We start from the raw sequence: 19,093 nt of genomic DNA, 5'->3' as shown, positions 1-19,093 counted from the left end.
GCAGATTAAAATTGGCTAGACTCTCATAACCCGTCATCAGCCATCTTTCTACTTCCTTTGTTCAAATTTCTAGGGGCTATTCAATGATAAGACCTCAGAAACCTAAGAGACATCTTGCAGGGACATCATAACACCAACATTGAATTTAGAGGGACAATCTCAACTGTCCATGACTCCCAGTACTATACTGCACTGTATCTGAGGTACAGTCTTTAAACTAAACGTGCATCCTGATTGTGATTATATGTGTGATGGTTATTTTATGTGTTACCTTGGTATACGCAGTGTCCATATCTGGTCAAACATTATTTTGGGTATTTCTATGAGGATTTTTTTTTTTTTTTTGCTGAATTTGTTGTTTTATAGACAGTAGAGTGTATTTTGTAGAGTGTACTTTGACATATTATACATACATGGAGTATAGTTTCCCATTCCTATCGTTGTATGTGATGTGGGGTTAACTGGTCATGTATTCATATATGAACATAAGAAAGTTATGTCCAATTCATCTACTGTGTATGAGGATGTTTTGGGATGAGGTTAACATTTACATTATAAAGCTGACTGCCCTTCCTAATGTGGAAGACCACAATGAAGTGAAGACCTGAACAGAACAAAAATCTTGGTCCTTCCCCATGTAAGAGAATTCCTCCTGTCTGGATGTCTTTGAACTGGGAAATTGGCTTTTTACTGTTTTCAGACTGGAATTTACACACGGACACTTTCTGCATCTGGAGTCCAGACACCTTCAAACAGGAACAACACCATCTGCTTTCCTGGGCTTCCAATGTGCCAGTTACCCTTCAGACTTGCCTACTTCCATAAAATTGTGTGAGCCCATATCTTATCTCTCTCTCACATACACACACCTATTGGTTGTTTCTCTAATATCATTTGTCTTAGAATTAGGGAAATGTACTGGACTGGCTTAATCTGCTGGAGGGTTCTTTTCAGGAGCTCTTGGGTAGAAGAGGCGGAACACATGTTTTTGTCATGGCCTCTCTCTCTGGCCATGAGTCTGGACTTGATTTTCCAGCTCTGGCCCACAGAGATCTCACCTTCCCTTAACTCCACTTTAATTCATATCCTTTAGTCTTTTCTCAGGTACAATATTAATTAATTGAGACATGTCTTCCTCTAACTTCTAATTTCTGGCTTTCAGAGCTCTGTCTTACACCCCCCTTTATCATCTTTATAGGTTCTGGCTCTAGCATACAGCAGGCCCTCAACAGATATCGGTTATCTGACTAAAAACAGACACAGGAGGATCAAGACGAATGTCTGAGAAGGTGAACTGAGCACAAAAGGACCCAGGGAAAGGAGAGCAGGAAGGTCTGGCGCCCTCACCTTCATCCAGCACTTCTCCATCAGGCTGCTGCTCCCAGAGTCCCGCACTTTGAGGTAGCAGTCGACTGCACGGCTATACTCTCCAGCCTGCTCCCATTGTCGAGCTTGTTCCACAAGTCCCTCCACGCCCCTGTGGAGATGAGGGGGCACGGTCTATCCTGTGCACCTCATGACCTCTATCCTCCAGCACTGCCAATGTTGCAGGGACCTCTGGCTTCATACCTGGTCCCCTTCTTTGTAGCTTCCCTTTCATATTCTTCCTGCAAGGCCTCCAACTGACCAGGTACATAGTCCTTGCAGATCCGAAGAGCATCACTCCATAGTCCAGCTTCCTACTCAGAATTTCAGGTATCAGGAGGGCAGAGGGAGGTATGGAAGCATCCTACTGCCACACAAAGACCCACTGATTTCCTGGCCCTCTCTTGTTATTGATTGTCTTCCCACTTCTCCAATCTTTTAGTACCAGGGCCAGCATGGCTCTCTATGGTCTCTCATACTCTCTCACCCTCCCTTCGTGGCCCCCAATCCAGTATCCCACCTTATAATAATTGAGGGCAAGGCCTGGTCTCTGGGCCCGAAGCAGCAGCCCTTCTGCTTTCTGAAAGTCCTTCTCTTCTAAGGCTCCCCGGGCCTGTCCTACAAGCACCTCCGCAACACTGTCTGGGTCATGGGCCTCGGCCACACGCTGAGCTGCTTCCCAATCCTGGTTGTGGACAAACCTGCCCCATGGGGAGACAAAAGAGATACTGAGTATAAGACTGAGGCCTTAATAGCAGGATACAAACAGCAGTGTCACTGAGGGGGAGTCAGATTTTTTGGTACTGTTTATTGGTCTGAATGAAGGTGAAGATGACCTGAAAGATCCTGGGGCTATGACTGGGAGAACAGGATAAGGAATTTATGGGGTAACTTACATGAGGACTGCCTCCTTGGGTTTACCAGCTCTGATGAATTCTGCTTCAGCCTCTTCAAACTTACCCTATGGAAAAAGAAAGGGTAGCCACATGTGATGAAAGGATGGCTGGCATTATAGGCAGCCAGGAGATAGGAGTTTGAACATCTGGCATCAGTGGCTAGGGGCAGAATAGAGTGGCAAAATCATATCCATGCCAGGTGTGGTGGTGCATGCCTGTAATTCCAGTGGCTTGGGAGGCTGAGGCAGGAGGATCCTAAGTTCAAAGCCAGCCTCAGCAACTCAGCAAGGCCCTAAGCAACTCAGCAAGACCTTGTCTCTAAATAAAATGTTTTAAAAAGGCTGAGGACGTGGCTCAGTGATTAAGTACCCCTGGGTTCAATCCCCAGTATAAAAAATAATAACATCCATACCTCATCCTCCAGGTACATAGCATATCTGAGATGAATCTCGGGGGTTTTATGCTTGAGTGCTAGCCGGGAAAGCTCAAAAGCAAACTCAAAGGAGCTGAAAAAGAAGGTACAGACAGGGTTTGCTTACTTAATACTTATAAAAAGCAAGAGAAAACAGAAAAAGACCAAGAATTGACAGGAGAAAAAGGGATAGCCTTTTAAATAATGGATATGAAGTGATAAGAGAATCATGGAGAGATATAAAAGAAGACAGGCTGGCAGCCCTATGATGATTACATCACTGTCACCATGGATCCAGAGGTACCTGGACAAGTCTATGCTTTCCCTGAGATCAGAAGGAGGGTGGGCAGACAAATAGGAAAGGCAGAGGCAAGGAGGGCTCCTGCTGCTCCACACCCTCTCCTGAGCCCCGTCACATTAGCAAAAAAAAAAAAAAAAAGCTTCTCCAAAGACAAGCAAGACTACCCTCAGTGATCTGATTCTGTTCCTGGCCTTTGTAACTTTTGCTTAAGAAAAGCTCATTTTGGGACTGGGGTTGTGGCTCAGTGGTAGAGTGTTTGCCTAGCATGTGTGAGGCACTGGGTTTGATTCTTAGCACTGCATATAAATAAACAAAATAAAGGTCCATTGGCAACTAAAAAATATTAAAAGGAAAGAAAGAAGCTCATTTTTCTGGACACCATGGCACAGGCCTATCTATAATCCCTGCAACTCGGGAGGCTGAGGCAGGAGGATCATGAGTTCAAAGCCAGCCTTAATACGTTAGTAAGTTCACAGCCAGCCTTAGCACGTTAGTAACTCAGTGAGACCCTGTCTCTAAATAAAATATAAAAAAGGGCTGGGGATGTGGCTCAGTGATTAAGTGCCTGTGGATTCACTCCCCAGTACTTAAAAAAAAAAAAAGAACAGACTCACACTTCCATTATCCAGAACTAAGTTACTGCTCAGTGCAGTCCCAGCTTTCCAAACTGCTCCCTTTCAACCGTTCTTAGAACAGCCAAAGATGAAACACTGAGTCCCCAGAAAATGGGAGCAGAGTTACTAATTTATTCTTATTGTTTTATTGTATCCTTCCAAGGATCTCTCCTTACCACATTTCTTCATTCTTGCCTCAGCTTTTGGAAATATTTCTCAGTTAAACATCTATTTTCTTTCTCTATGTAGGGGCTCTGATTGGGATGGGGCCAGTGGAGGATAAACTTCAGGCCTTACCAATTGTCAGCAGCATGGTCAATAGCAGCCTCCAGGAGTCCCAGCTTGTTAAGCAGTCTAACTGCAGCCTCTCCTCCCAGGCTCTTTGCCCAAAGGTAGGCCACATGTTTGTGGGCATTAGCTCCACCATGAGCCTTGGCCACCTGCAAAACAATGTCATTGGACAATCCCCCACTGCGGAGTATGCTCCCTTCTCATCTCTGACCTCCTGACCTCAGCTCTAATGAGGATAAGGTATATATTCTAAACCACCAACAAAAAAAGGTCTTTTAACTTGAGTTGAAATGCTTAGGGACCAAGGTTGGGCTTTAGGAAGTCCACAACCTTTAAAATTGTAAGTGAAATTTTGTGTATACAGATGTGAATATGTTTCTGGCAAAAGAGGTTCTGGTCTTCATTATAATTTCAAAGATGCTATGACCAGTTTAGAATTAGTCACTTGAAAGTGTAAAAGAGGAATGGTGGTACCCTGGTGTGTACTCCTTACCCGGTAGGCCTCTTCCCAAAGCCCACTGGAGCGGTACATGTTCACTGTTGCCTTCCATTCCTGGGCCTCAAGGTAGTGGTACTCAGCTTCCTGCAGTCGGCCTTCAGCCTCCAGCTCCTACAGGAAGATAGATCAGGATAGAGAGGAGGCAAGGAAGCCTGGCTGGAGAAGAGCTGGGCAGGACCAAGAGAAGGGCTCACCTTGCCTAGATGGAGGTGTGTGTCACTGAGTAGATCTGGGTGGTGCTTCCCTACCAGGCGGATCATGTCATCATACAACTTGTGTTTTTTGAACATGGTGATGGCAAGATCAGGCTCTTCCACTGTCACATACAGCCTGGGGACAGGAGATACACCAGTGGCCTCCTATACCTAGATGCCTGCTGCCATTGCTTTTGGGCAGAGGGCAAGCATCCTCAGATCCCATCATCCCTTTTTCTGGCTCTGATGCCTCACCTCTCAGCCTCACGGTACTTGCCCTGCTTCTCCATTTCCTGGGCTTGTGTGATGTACAGCACAGACACATCTTCTGGTCTCATGCACTTCATTGCTAGCTGTGCAGACATATAGATCCTGGGTAGCCTCAGGAGCCAATTCCCAAGGGAAGCAGGTCTTCGGGGGAACCTGTCTGCTCAGGAACTCTGAACTCTACCCGCAGTCACAAGAGTTTGGTTACCATTCATTCTAGTCAATTCAGGGAATTCCAAGTTCATAAGAAGCAGAAGCAAACTATATTCTGCTAAAATACATTTTGAGATCTTTTCAAGAGAGTTTGTGAGGCTTTGTACTGGGGAGCATGTGCTCCAAATTTTATGTTCCAACTGCCCCCACTGAGTTCTAGAGTACAGGCAAAAAACAAAGTTACAAGTGACCAAAGCTCAGATCCCAAATCCACCTGCTCTCTTATGAATTATACTCAGAGTCAGGAGCTTCTCCTCATCTCTTCTTTCCCCTTGATTAGGGAATAAAATTATCCAGACTATATTTTGGAACTCTTTCTCAACTTTCCAGGAACCTAGTGAAGGAGGGAGATCAAGTGAAAGAGACCTAGTGAAGGAAATCAGAGACCAAGGAATGAGGCAACATAATCACTAAGAAGCCTTCTTTCATCATGGATTTCACCCATTTTCTACCTTGTGGGCTTGCTCCCAGCGGCCAGCCTGGGTGTACATGTCTATGGCATCTTTGGTCCGGTCTCCCTTTGTATAGAGCTCCTCAGCAATCTGCAGTTGGAGAGGCAGATGCAAAAGATCAGAACAACAGAGTTAAAGCAGCTTTTACAAAGAAGAAACTAACTCCAGATGGGTTGATAGAAAGACTTGGATACTATCTTATAATAATAGAGAAGAAAGAATAAGTATAGATGAATTGTACCACCTACTATTTAGAAAAAAGACCAGCTCAAAGCAGTATGAGAACAATACAGTGGAATTTTAAAGGGCGTCACAATACTGCAATGCAAGGCAATTCTTTGTAGCTATGCTGAGTTATTCATAAAGAATACTCATGCTGGCACAGGAAGAGATCACCCTGTACATCTGGAAGGAAGGTCTGTGTCATGCTGGGATGAAACTGGGGAAGTGAATCATTTTTCTTCCTACTTATGATGGTAGTGCTGTTTGGGTCCCAGAAAGAAGGATTTGGCAAACTGGACTCTACTTCCTGTTCTGGGTGCTCCTCTTATTCCCCTATACTGCATTGCCTCAAGCTACAGAAAGGACTTTTCCTTACTTCATACTCCTGCAGAGATGCATAATGCTGGGCCACACGAGGATAGTATTTGGACGCAGTGTTTCGGTCCTGTAGATCTAATATATAAATTGCCTTCTTCCACTGGCGGGCACCCAGGGCAGCTTCAATTGCCTTAATGGAGCACCTGGCATAGTAGGGAAAGACATAAATATGTACGAGGAAAGAGGAAGGTGAATGGAAGTAAAGAGCCCCCTCATTTATTTGCAGTACTAAGCACTGAACCCAGTGGTACTTTACCACTGAGATACACTACCAGCCCTTTTTTTGTTTTTATTTTGAGATATGGTCTCATAAGTTGCCAAGGTTGGCCTTGAACTTGTAATTTTCCTGCCTCAGCCTCCTGAGTCACTGGGATTCAGGTGAGTGCCAATATATCCAGCTAAAGTGCCCCTTTAAGCACATGTCAATCTTTTTTCCCCCCTGCAGTGCTAGAGATCAAACTTTTGCACATGTTAGGCAAATCTTCTACCACTGAGCTACATCCCCAGTCTCCAATTACATTTTTAGATCTTTTCTTCTAGACTGTGGTATCCTCCCCTGCCCCAGTGCTTCTCACTTCAGGCCCAAATCTCTATTATACCTCCATGCTACCATACCTGGCTTCAATGTAATGATTAATGGCTGCATCAAGCTGCTTCTGTTGCACCAAGTGGTCCCCCCATGCCTCCTCTAGTCTCACCACCTCCACTGGGAAGTCCAATCGAGCCAGCTCTACCGCTGCCAGGGACAGAGACACACTGGGCTCAGAATTACAGGGATGGAACACAGAAAAATAGGACAGGGAAATGAAGCATGGAGAATGGGTAAGAAATGGAGAATTGAAGCCAGTAAAATTAATAGATACTCCAAAAGAGGTGCAGGAAACTGGGTGAGCACAAGTGTACAACAGTAAGGGACAGCTTATACCTTTCATGAATGCATTGCCTTTACAGTAGCACTCAAGGGCCCGCTGTGGATTTCGAATCTTCTCAAAGAGGTCACCTGCCTATTAACACATAGGAATGTGTTAATAGAAGGAATGCACCCCAAGACTCCTCTGGGTGGGAAATGTGTACACAGTGCAAATGATAAGGTCTAGGAAAAGGAAATCAGCCCTACCCTTTCATAGAGCTCCCCCTTGATGAGAGCTGTGGTGATGTGCTCCACCAACTCTGTGTTGGCCAGTAGCTCCTCCCGGGTCAGTACCAGCCGAGCAGCTTTGGCAGGGAGCCCAGCTTTGAGGTAGAGGCTGATGGCTGCTAGTCCATCCCCTTGGCTCTCCTGTAGTTCACCGGCTCGCTCCTCTTGCTGTGTGTCCATCAGCCACTGGTAGTAATCCCGGCGTAGCTTCTCCAGGGCTGGGTGTCCCTGGATATACACAGAGGAAAACCAAAAGTCACATCCCTCCTTCTTGCCCTTCTGCTTTTCTTGCCTCCCCAGTCCTTCTGTAAAAGTGGAAATCTTCCCAAGTCACCCATATCTTTATTTGGGGGGTAGGGAGGATGGGGTACTTTGCCACTGAGCTACATCCTCAGCCTTTTTTGAGGCAGCGTCTCTCTAAGATGATGAGGCTGGCCTCAAATCTGCAATCCTCTTGCCTTAACCTCCCAAATGGCTGGCATTACAGGCATGAGCCACTGCACCCAGTCCCATGGGCCACCAGTATCTCAACTTCTTACCCTGTCAGGTCCCAGCCCCAACACTATTCTAGTTCCTACAGTCTCCTTGACAAAAGGAGGTTTCTGAAATTGGTGGGACCAAATTCTGAACAACTGTAGAGAAGACAGAACAATACCTTAGCCTCAGCCACAGCGATACATTCATCCCAACGGTGAAGCTCCTGGTACATGTTCATAGCCTCCTCAACCGCATTCTAGGGGAACCAGGCAGAAGAAGGGACACCAGAAAGATATGAGGGTCAAAAACCAGTGTTCCCTGGTCAGCCTGTTTAAGATGCCTGGCCACGAGGACTAAGAGCCTCACCCTTTACTTATTGAATAAACAGAGATAGATTTCTCTTTCTCTCTCTTTGTTTTGTTTTTATTTGTTTGTTGTGGGGGTCAAACCTAGGACCTTGTGCTACTAAGCACATACTCTACCACTGAGCCACACTCCTAGCCCCAGAGTTAGATTTACTATGAAACTAAAAGAAACCTAAGTTTCTTGTTTTTACAGGACTCCTTATTTCCACAAAATCTTCAAAGGCAATTTTTCTTAAAGAGGGCTCCTCAAATTGTGTAAGTTGGGGCCTGACACTACTCTTGTACATAAGAATTGCAGAGAGAAGCTCTTGAATAGAGGGAACATTGTAGATTGTTTATAAAAGGAAGAAGAAATTGAAGACCTAAGGAGGAAGTCTGTGAGATTAAAGACTAAGACAAAAGAAGGAAATAAGGAAGGAGGGAAATTAATTCTATAACCCTCTAGAAGTTCTCCCTTAAACCTCTGGGGAATGCTAGTCAGTCAGTTCTCTTTCCTTCTCTGATTTTGCCTCCCCTTTCCCCCTTAGATTTTCTCTTCTGTCCTGTTCTTCTTTTCCTGTTACCTGTTCTAGAAAGATCATTTCAGCCAGTTTGTAGTTCTTCTCCAGCATGGCTAGACGTGCTCGGACCTGATAGAAATCTGTTCCTTCTCCACCCTGCAGGGAAAAAGAAGGTTTTGTCATTCTGTCTGTGTGGGTTGAGACAGGAAGGCAGGAAAGACACAGGATGATACATTTGAGGAGCAGTTCCAAAATGGTCCAATTGAGGGTAGAGGAGGGATGGACAGGGTGAAAGAAACTAGGGATAGCTAGAAAGTTAGGAATCACAGGAGTGAATATTAAGAAATCTCAGCTGGGAAACTAAATGAGTCAAGAGAATAATACTTGCATATTCCCTGGACACCTGATCTGCAATCTCATTGGTCTCATGCAGGAACCGGGCTTTTGCTACATGGCCCAAAGCAGAAAAGCACCTACAGCATGGAGGCAATAATATTAACAGTAATGTTATCACACAACTATCAGTAAGCCACTGGTTCAGCAAATACACACTGAGCATCTACTATGTGCCAGGCACTCTTCTTGTCACTGGAGGCCCAATGGGGGAATAAGGAAGATGAAGGCCCTACTCTCAAGAAACTTCCATTCTAGTATAGACAAATAATAGTAAGCAAAAAAACAAGGAAAACTTGAAAAGATGAAAAGTAAGAAACACCAGGGTGATTCTGTCATTAGTAACTGAGTGAATGATTGAAGTTGGTAGTCAGAGTCTGAGAAGCTAATTTTTGAGCTGATAATTGATTATGAGAAAGAGCTAGTCATGGCAAGATGGGGAAAAATAATTTCAGGCAGAAGGAATGACTAGTGAAAAGGTCCCTAAGAATAAACATGGATGCCAGACTAATGGGCAAGTAGCTAACAGGCACAAGAAGAAAGCAGAGGCTGAATATTTGCAGGGCCACAGAAGTCTGGTCTGGTTTTTTTGTTTTGTTTTGTTTTGTTCTTTATGGACAGCATCTTTATTTTATTTGTTTGTTTATTTATTTTAGAATTTTTTTGGTAGTTGTAGATGGACAGAATGCCTTTATTTTATTTATTTATTTTTTATGTGATGCTGAGGACTGAACCCATTGTCTCACAAGTGCTAGGCCAGTGCTCTGTACTGAGCTATAGCCCCAACCCCAGGAGCCTGGGTTTTATACTAAGTATTAACAGTAAGCTAGTGGAAGGTCACAAAAATGACTACAATCTAACTTTTTAAAAAATTTTTTATGGTACTGAGATTGAGTCCAGGGGTGCTCTATACATGAACTATATCCCCAATCCTTTTTTATTTTTATTTTTATTTTTTTTGAAGCAGGGTCTCACTAAGTTTCTGAGGCTGGCCTTGAACTTGTGATCCTTATGCCTCAGTCTTCCTAAGTTGTGGGATTAGAGGAATGTGCCATTATACCCAGCTAACTTATGTTTTAAAAACAAAATTACCTCATCTGCAGTAGAATCAGTGAATTGTAGGGGTACAAGACTAGTATCAGTGAGGCTCATTAAGAATCTTCATAATACTGCAGACAGAAAATGGCAGTGGTCTGCACTAGGGGCAGATAGTAGGGCTGGACCAGATATCAGATATATCAGGATATATTTTGAAGACTGAGTCCTTAAACTTGCTCAGAGTCTATGGGGGTAATGGGGGAAAAGGGATCAATGATGGTTCCTATCCAAAATAGCAGCTGACATTTATTGAGCACTTATAATACTATAAGCTCTTTGCAAGATTCTTTCATTTATTCTGCTGTTACCATTCTTCTTTGCCATTCTATGAGGTAAATATTATTATTATTTCTATTTGACATAGAGAAAAATAAAGCACAGGTTTTGAAAGGGTAAATAACCTCTCTAAGGTTACACAAGCTGGTAAGTGGAAGGGAGGTTTGAACTCAAGGAGGCTAGAATCTAAAGTCTTATTAACTCCTCTCCTAGAACATCAACATACATGGGACTGAAGGGTTTGAGTGTTAAAAACTCTTAAGGGGAATCTAGTTGCAAGAAGGGGAAGCAAAAATAATAAAAGGCATTCCCTTATGATCTAGGATAGGAGGGTGTTGGGAATAAATGCCCCACAGAAGGGCTCTCGTACTTGTTGGCAACAGAAAGAGAAGCAGTGCCTACACACTGGGCAGGAGCAGCCCATGGGTAAACTGCTCATGGGGTCAGTCCCTATGAACCCCATATCAGGCTAGCTGCCAGGCACCTCAGTTCTACACATCTGCATTACCTCTCAGCAATGTGTAGCTGCCTTGCCTCTAGGGCCAGTTTACTCAAGGTTTTCCACATTGCCTCTGTTTCTGGGGTCATTTCCAGGGTCTCCAAGAAGGCTGTTGCCCTGGAGAGAAAAGAAAACACAGGATAAGGAAGGAGGGCAGGATCTAGAAGACACAGAGGAATACTGGTGCTGGGGCATAGGGAGGGAAGAGGCCAGGTTATTATTCACCCTATTTACCCTTCTCAGACCCAGACTCTCCCACTACCACATTAGTTATCAGCAGCCTCTTACCGGGTGTAATTGCCATCATCAATTGCTGTTCCAAACTCAATAAGGCCCTCATCCAGCGTGTAGGCAACGGTAGTCACACCTTCTGTCACCATCACCTCTGTCTTTCCCCCGCCCCGCTCCAGACCTATAACATCTCCCTGTAAAAGATCATAGCCCCATCCCCCCAAATTCCAGGTTAGTGTTTCCACCAAATCAACTGCAGAACAGACCCACCCTCACCCAATTGTAGTGCTCACACGTGGAGGGAATTATACTTGTCCTTGTTTTCCTAATCTTTTAGTTTCTACCAATCAGATAAAAATGCCTTATCTATGCAGTATCAAAAGTATCAAAGTGCACTCACAGATGCAACAGCACCAAAGCAAAGTCTGGAGGTAAGACAAAGTATGGTATCTGCTTCTTTAGCAATACCACAGACTAGGTATTCTTTTTTATTTTTCGTACCAGAGATTGAACCTAGGGGTGCCTAACTATCCCCAGTTATTTTTCTTTTTATTTTTTATATTGAAACAGGGTCTTGCTAAGTTGCTTAGGGCCACTGTACATTGCTGATGTTGGCTTTGAACTTGCAATCCTCCTGTCTCAGCCTCCCAAGCCATTGGGACTATAGGTGTGTGCCATCATACCTGGCTTGAAATATACTTTTAATGGAATATAGTTTTTAATGGATTGTTGAGTTCACCTGAAGAAATCACTAAGAATATTCCCTACCTGTATCCTACCTAACCCTCTCAAAAAGAGATCAGACAGGAAAACAAAATTTGATATGATAAAAGTCTGAGCAGGAATAATGGAAACTGAGCAAGGGGGAAAGTGAAGTTGCCCTGAAGGCAAACACAGTATCAGGAAAATAAAACTAGAGCCCTTCAGTGGAACATGGAAGCTGAAAGAGACCTCTCCTTAAATGTGGGGTCCACTCTTTAGTGAAGGCAACAAAACCAAGTGTTCAGATAATTAACATGCTGATTCCTGCAAAAGCAAATGTGAATTATTTCTTGTAGAAAACATGTCCATGAGTCCAAAAACTTGTCTCAAAATCCCAAAAGATTACACTGAATACACGAGCTCACAACTAAAATATCACCAAAATACAAAAAAAAAAAATTATGAAAGAGCAAATGGTAATTAAATAGCAGTTTTAGACCTTCAAGAATTTTAGATATTAAAAATAGCAGTTATAGGGCTGGGAATGTGGCTCAAGCGGTAGCGCGCTCGTCTGGCATGCGTGCGGCCCGGGTTTGATCCTCAGCACCACATACCAACAAAGATGTTGTGTCCGCCGAGAACTAAGAAATAAATATTAAAAATTCTCTCTCTCTCTCTCTCTCCTCTCTCACTCTCTCTAAAAAAAAAAAAAAACTGTCTTTCTGTCTCTTAAAAAAATAGCAGTTATAGATAATGCATTGAAAATTTTTTTAAAAAGTTACAGATTATAAAATAATTATGAACTAAGTATGAAATGCTTAAAGACCTAAAAGACAGAATGGAAAATTAAGCAAGAAATATGAGACTAATGCTAGATATGGTGGTGCACACCTATAATCCCAGCAACTCAGGAGGCTGAGGCAGAAGCACTGCAAATTCAAAGCCAGTCTCAGCAATTTAGTGAGGCCCTAAAAAACTTAGATCCTTTCTCAAAATAAAAAACAAAAAGGGATGGGGATCTAGCTCAGTTATAAAGTGCCCATAGGTTCAATTCCCAGTTTTAAAAAATAGAAATAAGAGACTATCAAAATAGTAAGGCAGATTAGAGAACGAACCAAACAAAATTTTATGAAATATTTAACTTCTGAAGTAAAACTTCAATAGATGGTTTAAATAACAAATTAGACAAGAATGAAAAGTGCATTACAGAACTGAAAGGTGGGTAGGTCTTAAGAAATTATCCAGAATGTAGCATGGAGCTACATTCAGAAGAAAGGAACTATGAAAGAGAAGTTAAAAAAGCAAAAAAGATAGAATAAGAAGTCTAACATATGCTCAATAAGAGTGCTGATAAAGAGACTAGAGAAAGGGACAGAAGAAGCAGTGTTTGAAGAGATAATATCTAAGAAATTTCTAAGACTGATGGATAAAAATACAAATATTCACAAATACAGGAAGCACAATATATATCAAGCAGAATTAATTTTTAAATAATTTATATCTAGGTGACTCAGCAAGTAGAGCTTGTACTTAGCATGAACAAGACCCTGAATTCAATCCCCAGCACTGTGGGAAAAAAATTATATTTAGCTGGGTGTGGGGTGCATGCATGTAGTCATAGGTGGATCACTTGAGCCCAGGGATTTGAGGTTAGCCTGGGCAATATAATGAGACTCTGCCTCAAAAAAAGAGAGGAGCATGGTGGCACATGCCTGTAATCTCAGAAACTTGGGAGGCTGAAGCAAGAGGATCACAAATTCAAAGCGAGCCTCAGAAAATCAGAGAGGCCCTATCTCAAGATCAAAATAAAAAGAGTTGGGGAAATATCTCAATAGCAATGCATCAAATTCAATCCCCAGTAATACCCCCCCCACACACAAAATAATAATAAAATAAAATAATAAAAAGGGCTGGGGATTTACTCAGTGATACAGCACCTTAGGGTCTATCCCTACTACTGCAAAAAAAAAGACAGTAGGAGAGAAAAAATTTGTACCTAGAGACGCTGTAGTGAAACTTCAAAATACCTAAGAAAAATAAATAGAAGATTTTAAAAGCAACTAAAGAGGGGCTGGGGCTGTAGCTCAGTGGTGGAGCATTTGCCTACCATGTGTGAGGCACTGGATTTGATCCTCAGCACCACATAAAAATAAATAAATAAATAAATAAAAGTCCATCTACAACTTAAAAAAAAAAGCAACTAAAGAGAAAAAACAGATCACCTATGCAGAAAGGGCTGCTAATAAAGCTGTCAGAATGACAATGGAAGTCAATCATTGGGATAACATATAGAAAAGTTTAAGAAAACTTAGAACTGTCAACCTAGAGTTGGGTACTGAGTCCAAGTGTCTTTTCCGAATAAAAACGAAATAAAAACATTTTCAGATAATAAAAAACTGAGTACTTCTCATTTTTTAAAAATTTCTTGTCTTTTGCTAAAGAAATTTTCACAAATTTCTAAATGATATTCTTTAAGAAGAAAAATAATTCCAGAGGGCAGACTGGTACTGCAAAAAGAAAAGGTGAACACAAGAAACTGATACCAGGATGATAAATCTATATTCTACCTGTACAGATAATGTCTAATTTGGGGATAAAAAAAAAAAGATTAGAACTAAAATACTGGACAATAATTGCAAAAGCAGGATAGGTTGAAGTTAAAGCCTTTTAAAGTCCTTGCATTATTTTCAGGGGAGAGAGGGTTACATGCTGATTAATTTGAGACTTTATACTTTCAAGGGTAATTTCTATAGTACTAGGATGTATAATCCCCAAACCTCAAAGTGAAAAAAGCGTATTTTTTTTTAAAAAGACAAATTTTAGATTTCAGTCTGAAATGAGGCAACAAAGTAGAAAAACAGAGAGACAGAAAAAGAACCAAAACAAAGCATCAAGTCTCTATCCACACTCACACCATCATACATACTAGCCTAGCACAGGGTCCCATGTCTCTTTTCTATTCTCATAGATTCCTCTCAGATTTTGAAAGATTACTGTGTGTGTATGATGTTTTGATGGGACAGCAAAGAGAGTTTTACTTGCAATCTGAGATAGAAAGGAATTCTGATGACTTAAAACATTGAATGCACACTAAGGGAACAGCATAGAGCCACCCTTCCCACCAGGGATCTATCTTCCAGCCTAGAGAGAACTCAGTGAAATCCCAAGTCCACTATAATGAGGAACCGTATACCAAGGGTCTAATATAATATCAGGAAACTGAATAAGGATAGTTTTGGAAGCCAGTCCATTAATGGGGATACCTGCCAACTGCATCAGAGATTATGGATGGTGGGCAGAGAAAACCAAGTAATCTTTATAGTCTCCTCAGGGCTCTAATTAATAAGCCTGACATAATGTCTGAGGTTCCCTTAGTGTCAACATACCCTGACAGAGGACATGGTAACCCTCTCAGGTGCCTCAATGTTGTACCACACACACAAGCTGTTTCGGTTCTGGGCTACCAGCACATCACTCCCAGGAACCCACTGCACATAGGAGCAGAAGTTGAGGATCATTGTCTTAGTGCAGCTTTCAATATCATACAGATGCAACTGAAAAAGGAAGAGGCAGACAGCATAGTTAGAAGGGGCTATAGGGGAATCTTTTTCCCTTATGATAAAATGATCTGACCTACCAGTCAGGTACATGCTGAATTTCAAAGTTTATTGATCTACCCCTTAAAGTTTATGATGAATTTGTATATCTTGACTCTGGCCAAATAAGAGATGACCAAAACAGTAAAGATATACATCTAAGGAGTTAAAGTTAGGTGAAGATCAGATTTTCATTCTCAGAATAACTCTGGGCCAGAATTACCAAAAGGAAGGACACCAGACAAATTAGGTGATATGGAAATTTGTAATGTGACTTTCACTGAAATCAACAATCACTAGATTGTTTCTTTGACTCCAAGGTTGAATTCCTTGGTGATGTCATCCAAATATACATACACACATACATACACATACACACACACACATGCATGTGTGTGTGTGTGTATTTATATATTTTTTTAATTCCAGGGATCGAACCCAGGGGTGCTTAATCAATGAGTCACATTCCTTTATATTTTGAGACAGGGTCTCCCTGAGATGCTTAGGGCCTTGCTAAGTCACTAAGTTGCTGAAGCTGGCTTTGAACTTTCGATACTCCTGCCTCAGCTTCTACAGGCACTGGGATTATAGGTGTGCACAATTGCACCCTGCTGGTAACATCATATTGAGAGGAGAATCAATAAGGGATTAGGAGGAGACTCAAGCCAGCTTCAATGTCTTCAGGAATGTGTGGCTGAAGAGCACTGGAGCAGCAAATCTGGACAAAGATCAGCTAGGCACCAGGAGGAGGAAAGCAGACATGGAGGTTTCATGAAGACATAAACTTGTGACTAGTAAGAGAGAAATCAGCTCTCAAACTCCCCTCTTGATTTGGTTACCATCATAATACAGTCTCCTCGAGGGTAATACAGGACAGTCTGTGATTCTAAATACAGAGAATATTGATTCCTCTATACCTTTTGCTATGCTAATGGCAAACAGAACAAAGAAATTATGCCCCATCTTGCCCCCACCCAACCCTGGAAACAGCTTATCTCACACCCTCTATGGGCCAGCCAAGGCCTAAGGCCAAAGTAACCCTTCTCACACGAAGTTTCCGGTCCCTGAAGAGGAGTTTGTGCCCAGTTTCATTAAGTTCCAGCCAATCCACACGGCTCTCATGGCTGATGGTACCAATGTTATAACCACCAATCAGATCCACTATAGAGTAAAGGAGAGAGAGGTAAGAAAGATTCCGCATAGTAATATACCAGGCAAGAGGTAGTAGGTAAAGGTCTGGTCTTAAAATCATATGTTGGGCTTTAAGAATGTTACATCATGGCTGGGGCTGGGGCTCAGTGGTAACGCTTGCCTCGAATGTGTGAGGCACTGGGTTCCATCCTCAGTACCACATAAAAATAGATAAATAAAGGTATTAAGACATATATATATATATATATATATATACACACACACACACACACACACACACACATACATATATAGATACATACATATATGTGTGTGTGTGTGTGTGTTAAAAAGAGAGAATGTTACATCAGTCTACAGTGTGTCACAAGGAAATGGAAATAACCAATACAGTAAATTGTGCTAGGATGCTTGAAAAATTATCTTATCTAGTACTGTAGATGGTTTTGTTTCACTCTATAGTTAACTCAAAAGGTCCAGATCTATCAAAGAATGTGATTCCTCTCTGGAACTCCTACATTTTGCCTCATAAGATCAGAACTACTGTATAAGCAGTTTCTACTACTTATGAAATCCTCTGGAAGGCAGCACTGAGCACATTAAGGATGAGCCAGTTTTTGTATACCAGTGAGAGAAAGCTAATGAATGAAATGATGACCAGATTTGTGTGCCTATGGTGTAAGAGCTCTGAAGGGTAAAGAATGGGAAAAGCACACAGACAAAAGTAGGAGAAGCCTGTGACTAAAGTTAGGCTGCTCAGTGCAGAGGATTAATATTTTAGTTTTATCTGAGTATTACAAACAATATTAAAAAAAAAATGATCACATCTAAGGCAGACCACTCAGGGTTGGCTGAGACGTTTTCAGAGTCTCCTGATCAAAGCCATTCACATCTCCTACTGATATACATTATTAATGAGCAATGTGCCTGCTTTTGTTACATAAAAAGACCAAATGTCAGCTAATGTATATTAATGGGAAGATCAATTTAAAGGAAATTTTCTTTTAATTAAAAATCAAAATGATCAAGTCATGTTTTAATGCCCCAAATACAAGTAAATCATAGAATGCTAGAACTTCATGAACCCTGATATCGTATACAAATTATGTGTGTACATACATTTTTCTCACAGAGGGTCATTATTTTATTAAACACTCAAAGGGGCTTGTGACCCAAATATGTAATAGAAGAACTATGTTGTTCTACATACATTGACAATGAGAACTAAAGAGTGACTGGACTTCTATAAAGTCTCATAGCTTATTATTGTCACTAGAATATTGGGCCTCTTGAACTACATTATTGTTTCCATCATAGATATTTATATTTCTGAGCTCAGGAAGCTTATGTGAAATATTCATGAAATGTAAAACTACCTTATGAATAGGCCCACATGTATATGGAAACTTGATTTATGAGAGAAATGGCATTACAAATTAGTGGGTGAAAAATGGACTTTCAATAAATGGTTAAACATATGGAAAAAAACAAAATTAAATCTACCCACATTATACATAAAAATAAATTCCAGGTGGAAAGCAAAATTTAAAAATCTTAAAATACAGGAGGGAATAGGGAAGAATTTCTTAAATAGGACCTCAAAAATCACAAACTATTTTTTTAAAGTGATCAGATAGACTACATTAAAAGTGTCTGAGCGCTAAAACACTCAAAGGAGAAGAAAAACAAGCCACAGTGCAGACAAGATATCTGCAATGCAAATAACCATCAAGGGTTACATATGCATATTCAAAGAACTTAAAAATCATTAAGAGACAACTTGATTTTAAAAATGGATAAGGGATAGGAACTGGCAGTACACAGACAAAGAAATCCAAGTGATAAGTAAATAAATGAAATTAATAGAAGGAGATATTGTTTCATATACAGCAATGAGCCAAGTTATGAAGTCAGGCAATTTCAGTATTGGGGAAGAGACTGAACAATGGCAACTCTAATTGCTAGGGTGAGAATACATTGGTACAATCTATTTGGAGAGCAATTTGGAAATATTTAGTGAGTGAAGATACATCTCCTCTATGATTCAGCAATTCCATTCTAGGTATAGATCTTAAAGAAATGAATCACTGTAATAGTGAAAAATCAATAACTTAAATGCTCAACAATAAGAGAAGAGATAAAAGATATAAGGCAAATGTAACAAAATGTTAGGATTTGACAGAACTGGGTATGGGTAAATAAGTAATAATATCATTACTATTAATAGTTAACACTTTTATGTGCTTATTGTACATCAATCTGAGTATTTTTCATATGAAGTAGGCACTATTTTTGTCCCCATTATTGGATAAGGAAGTTGAGGGACAAAATGGTCAAGTAACTTAGGTAAGATAACACAGGTAGCAAGCAGAGAAGTGGGATGGTTTGATTCCAGAGCCCCATTCTTAAATATATATTGTATAGGTACGTTATCCTCAAATTATTGAGACATTTCATGACAAAAAAATATAAAGTAAGATTTATAATTGCAAAATATAAAAATATAAAGTAAGATTTATAATTGCAAACACTTGTGAAATGCAAAAAAAATTCTGTCATTATTAG

At 41.1% G+C, this 19,093-nt stretch overlaps 1 protein-coding gene across 4 annotated transcripts in view; it reads right to left on the bottom strand.

The window, feature by feature from the left end:
- Nucleotides 1-19,093, bottom strand: part of IFT172 (intraflagellar transport 172) — a 37,014-nt gene that overhangs the window by 6,736 nt on the left and 11,185 nt on the right. For all 4 annotated transcript variants that reach the window (XM_081264505.1, XM_081264506.1, XM_081264507.1 and 1 more), the window contains 21 exons: nt 16,428-16,540; nt 15,170-15,337; nt 11,139-11,275; nt 10,860-10,967; nt 8,973-9,057; nt 8,648-8,740; nt 7,898-7,975; nt 7,222-7,470; nt 7,030-7,108; nt 6,720-6,840; nt 6,103-6,247; nt 5,505-5,594; nt 4,828-4,925; nt 4,573-4,708; nt 4,373-4,489; nt 3,886-4,028; nt 2,674-2,767; nt 2,262-2,326; nt 1,886-2,066; nt 1,570-1,679; nt 1,348-1,477 (listed from right to left, as the gene is read on the bottom strand). In XM_081264505.1, coding sequence (XP_081120631.1) covers nt 1,348-1,477; nt 1,570-1,679; nt 1,886-2,066; nt 2,262-2,326; nt 2,674-2,767; nt 3,886-4,028; nt 4,373-4,489; nt 4,573-4,708; nt 4,828-4,925; nt 5,505-5,594; nt 6,103-6,247; nt 6,720-6,840; nt 7,030-7,108; nt 7,222-7,470; nt 7,898-7,975; nt 8,648-8,740; nt 8,973-9,057; nt 10,860-10,967; nt 11,139-11,275; nt 15,170-15,337; nt 16,428-16,540 — 2,540 coding nt within the window. The remainder of the gene's footprint in view (nt 1-1,347; nt 1,478-1,569; nt 1,680-1,885; nt 2,067-2,261; nt 2,327-2,673; nt 2,768-3,885; nt 4,029-4,372; nt 4,490-4,572; nt 4,709-4,827; nt 4,926-5,504; nt 5,595-6,102; nt 6,248-6,719; nt 6,841-7,029; nt 7,109-7,221; nt 7,471-7,897; nt 7,976-8,647; nt 8,741-8,972; nt 9,058-10,859; nt 10,968-11,138; nt 11,276-15,169; nt 15,338-16,427; nt 16,541-19,093) is intronic.

The sequence above is a fragment of the Spermophilus citellus genome (genome assembly GCF_964194105.1).
Source record: "Spermophilus citellus genome assembly, chromosome: 13".
NCBI classification, from domain to species: domain Eukaryota; kingdom Metazoa; phylum Chordata; class Mammalia; order Rodentia; family Sciuridae; genus Spermophilus; species Spermophilus citellus.
The sequence above is the reverse complement of the archived record's forward strand: the minus strand, read 5'-3'. Positions and strand labels throughout refer to the sequence as shown.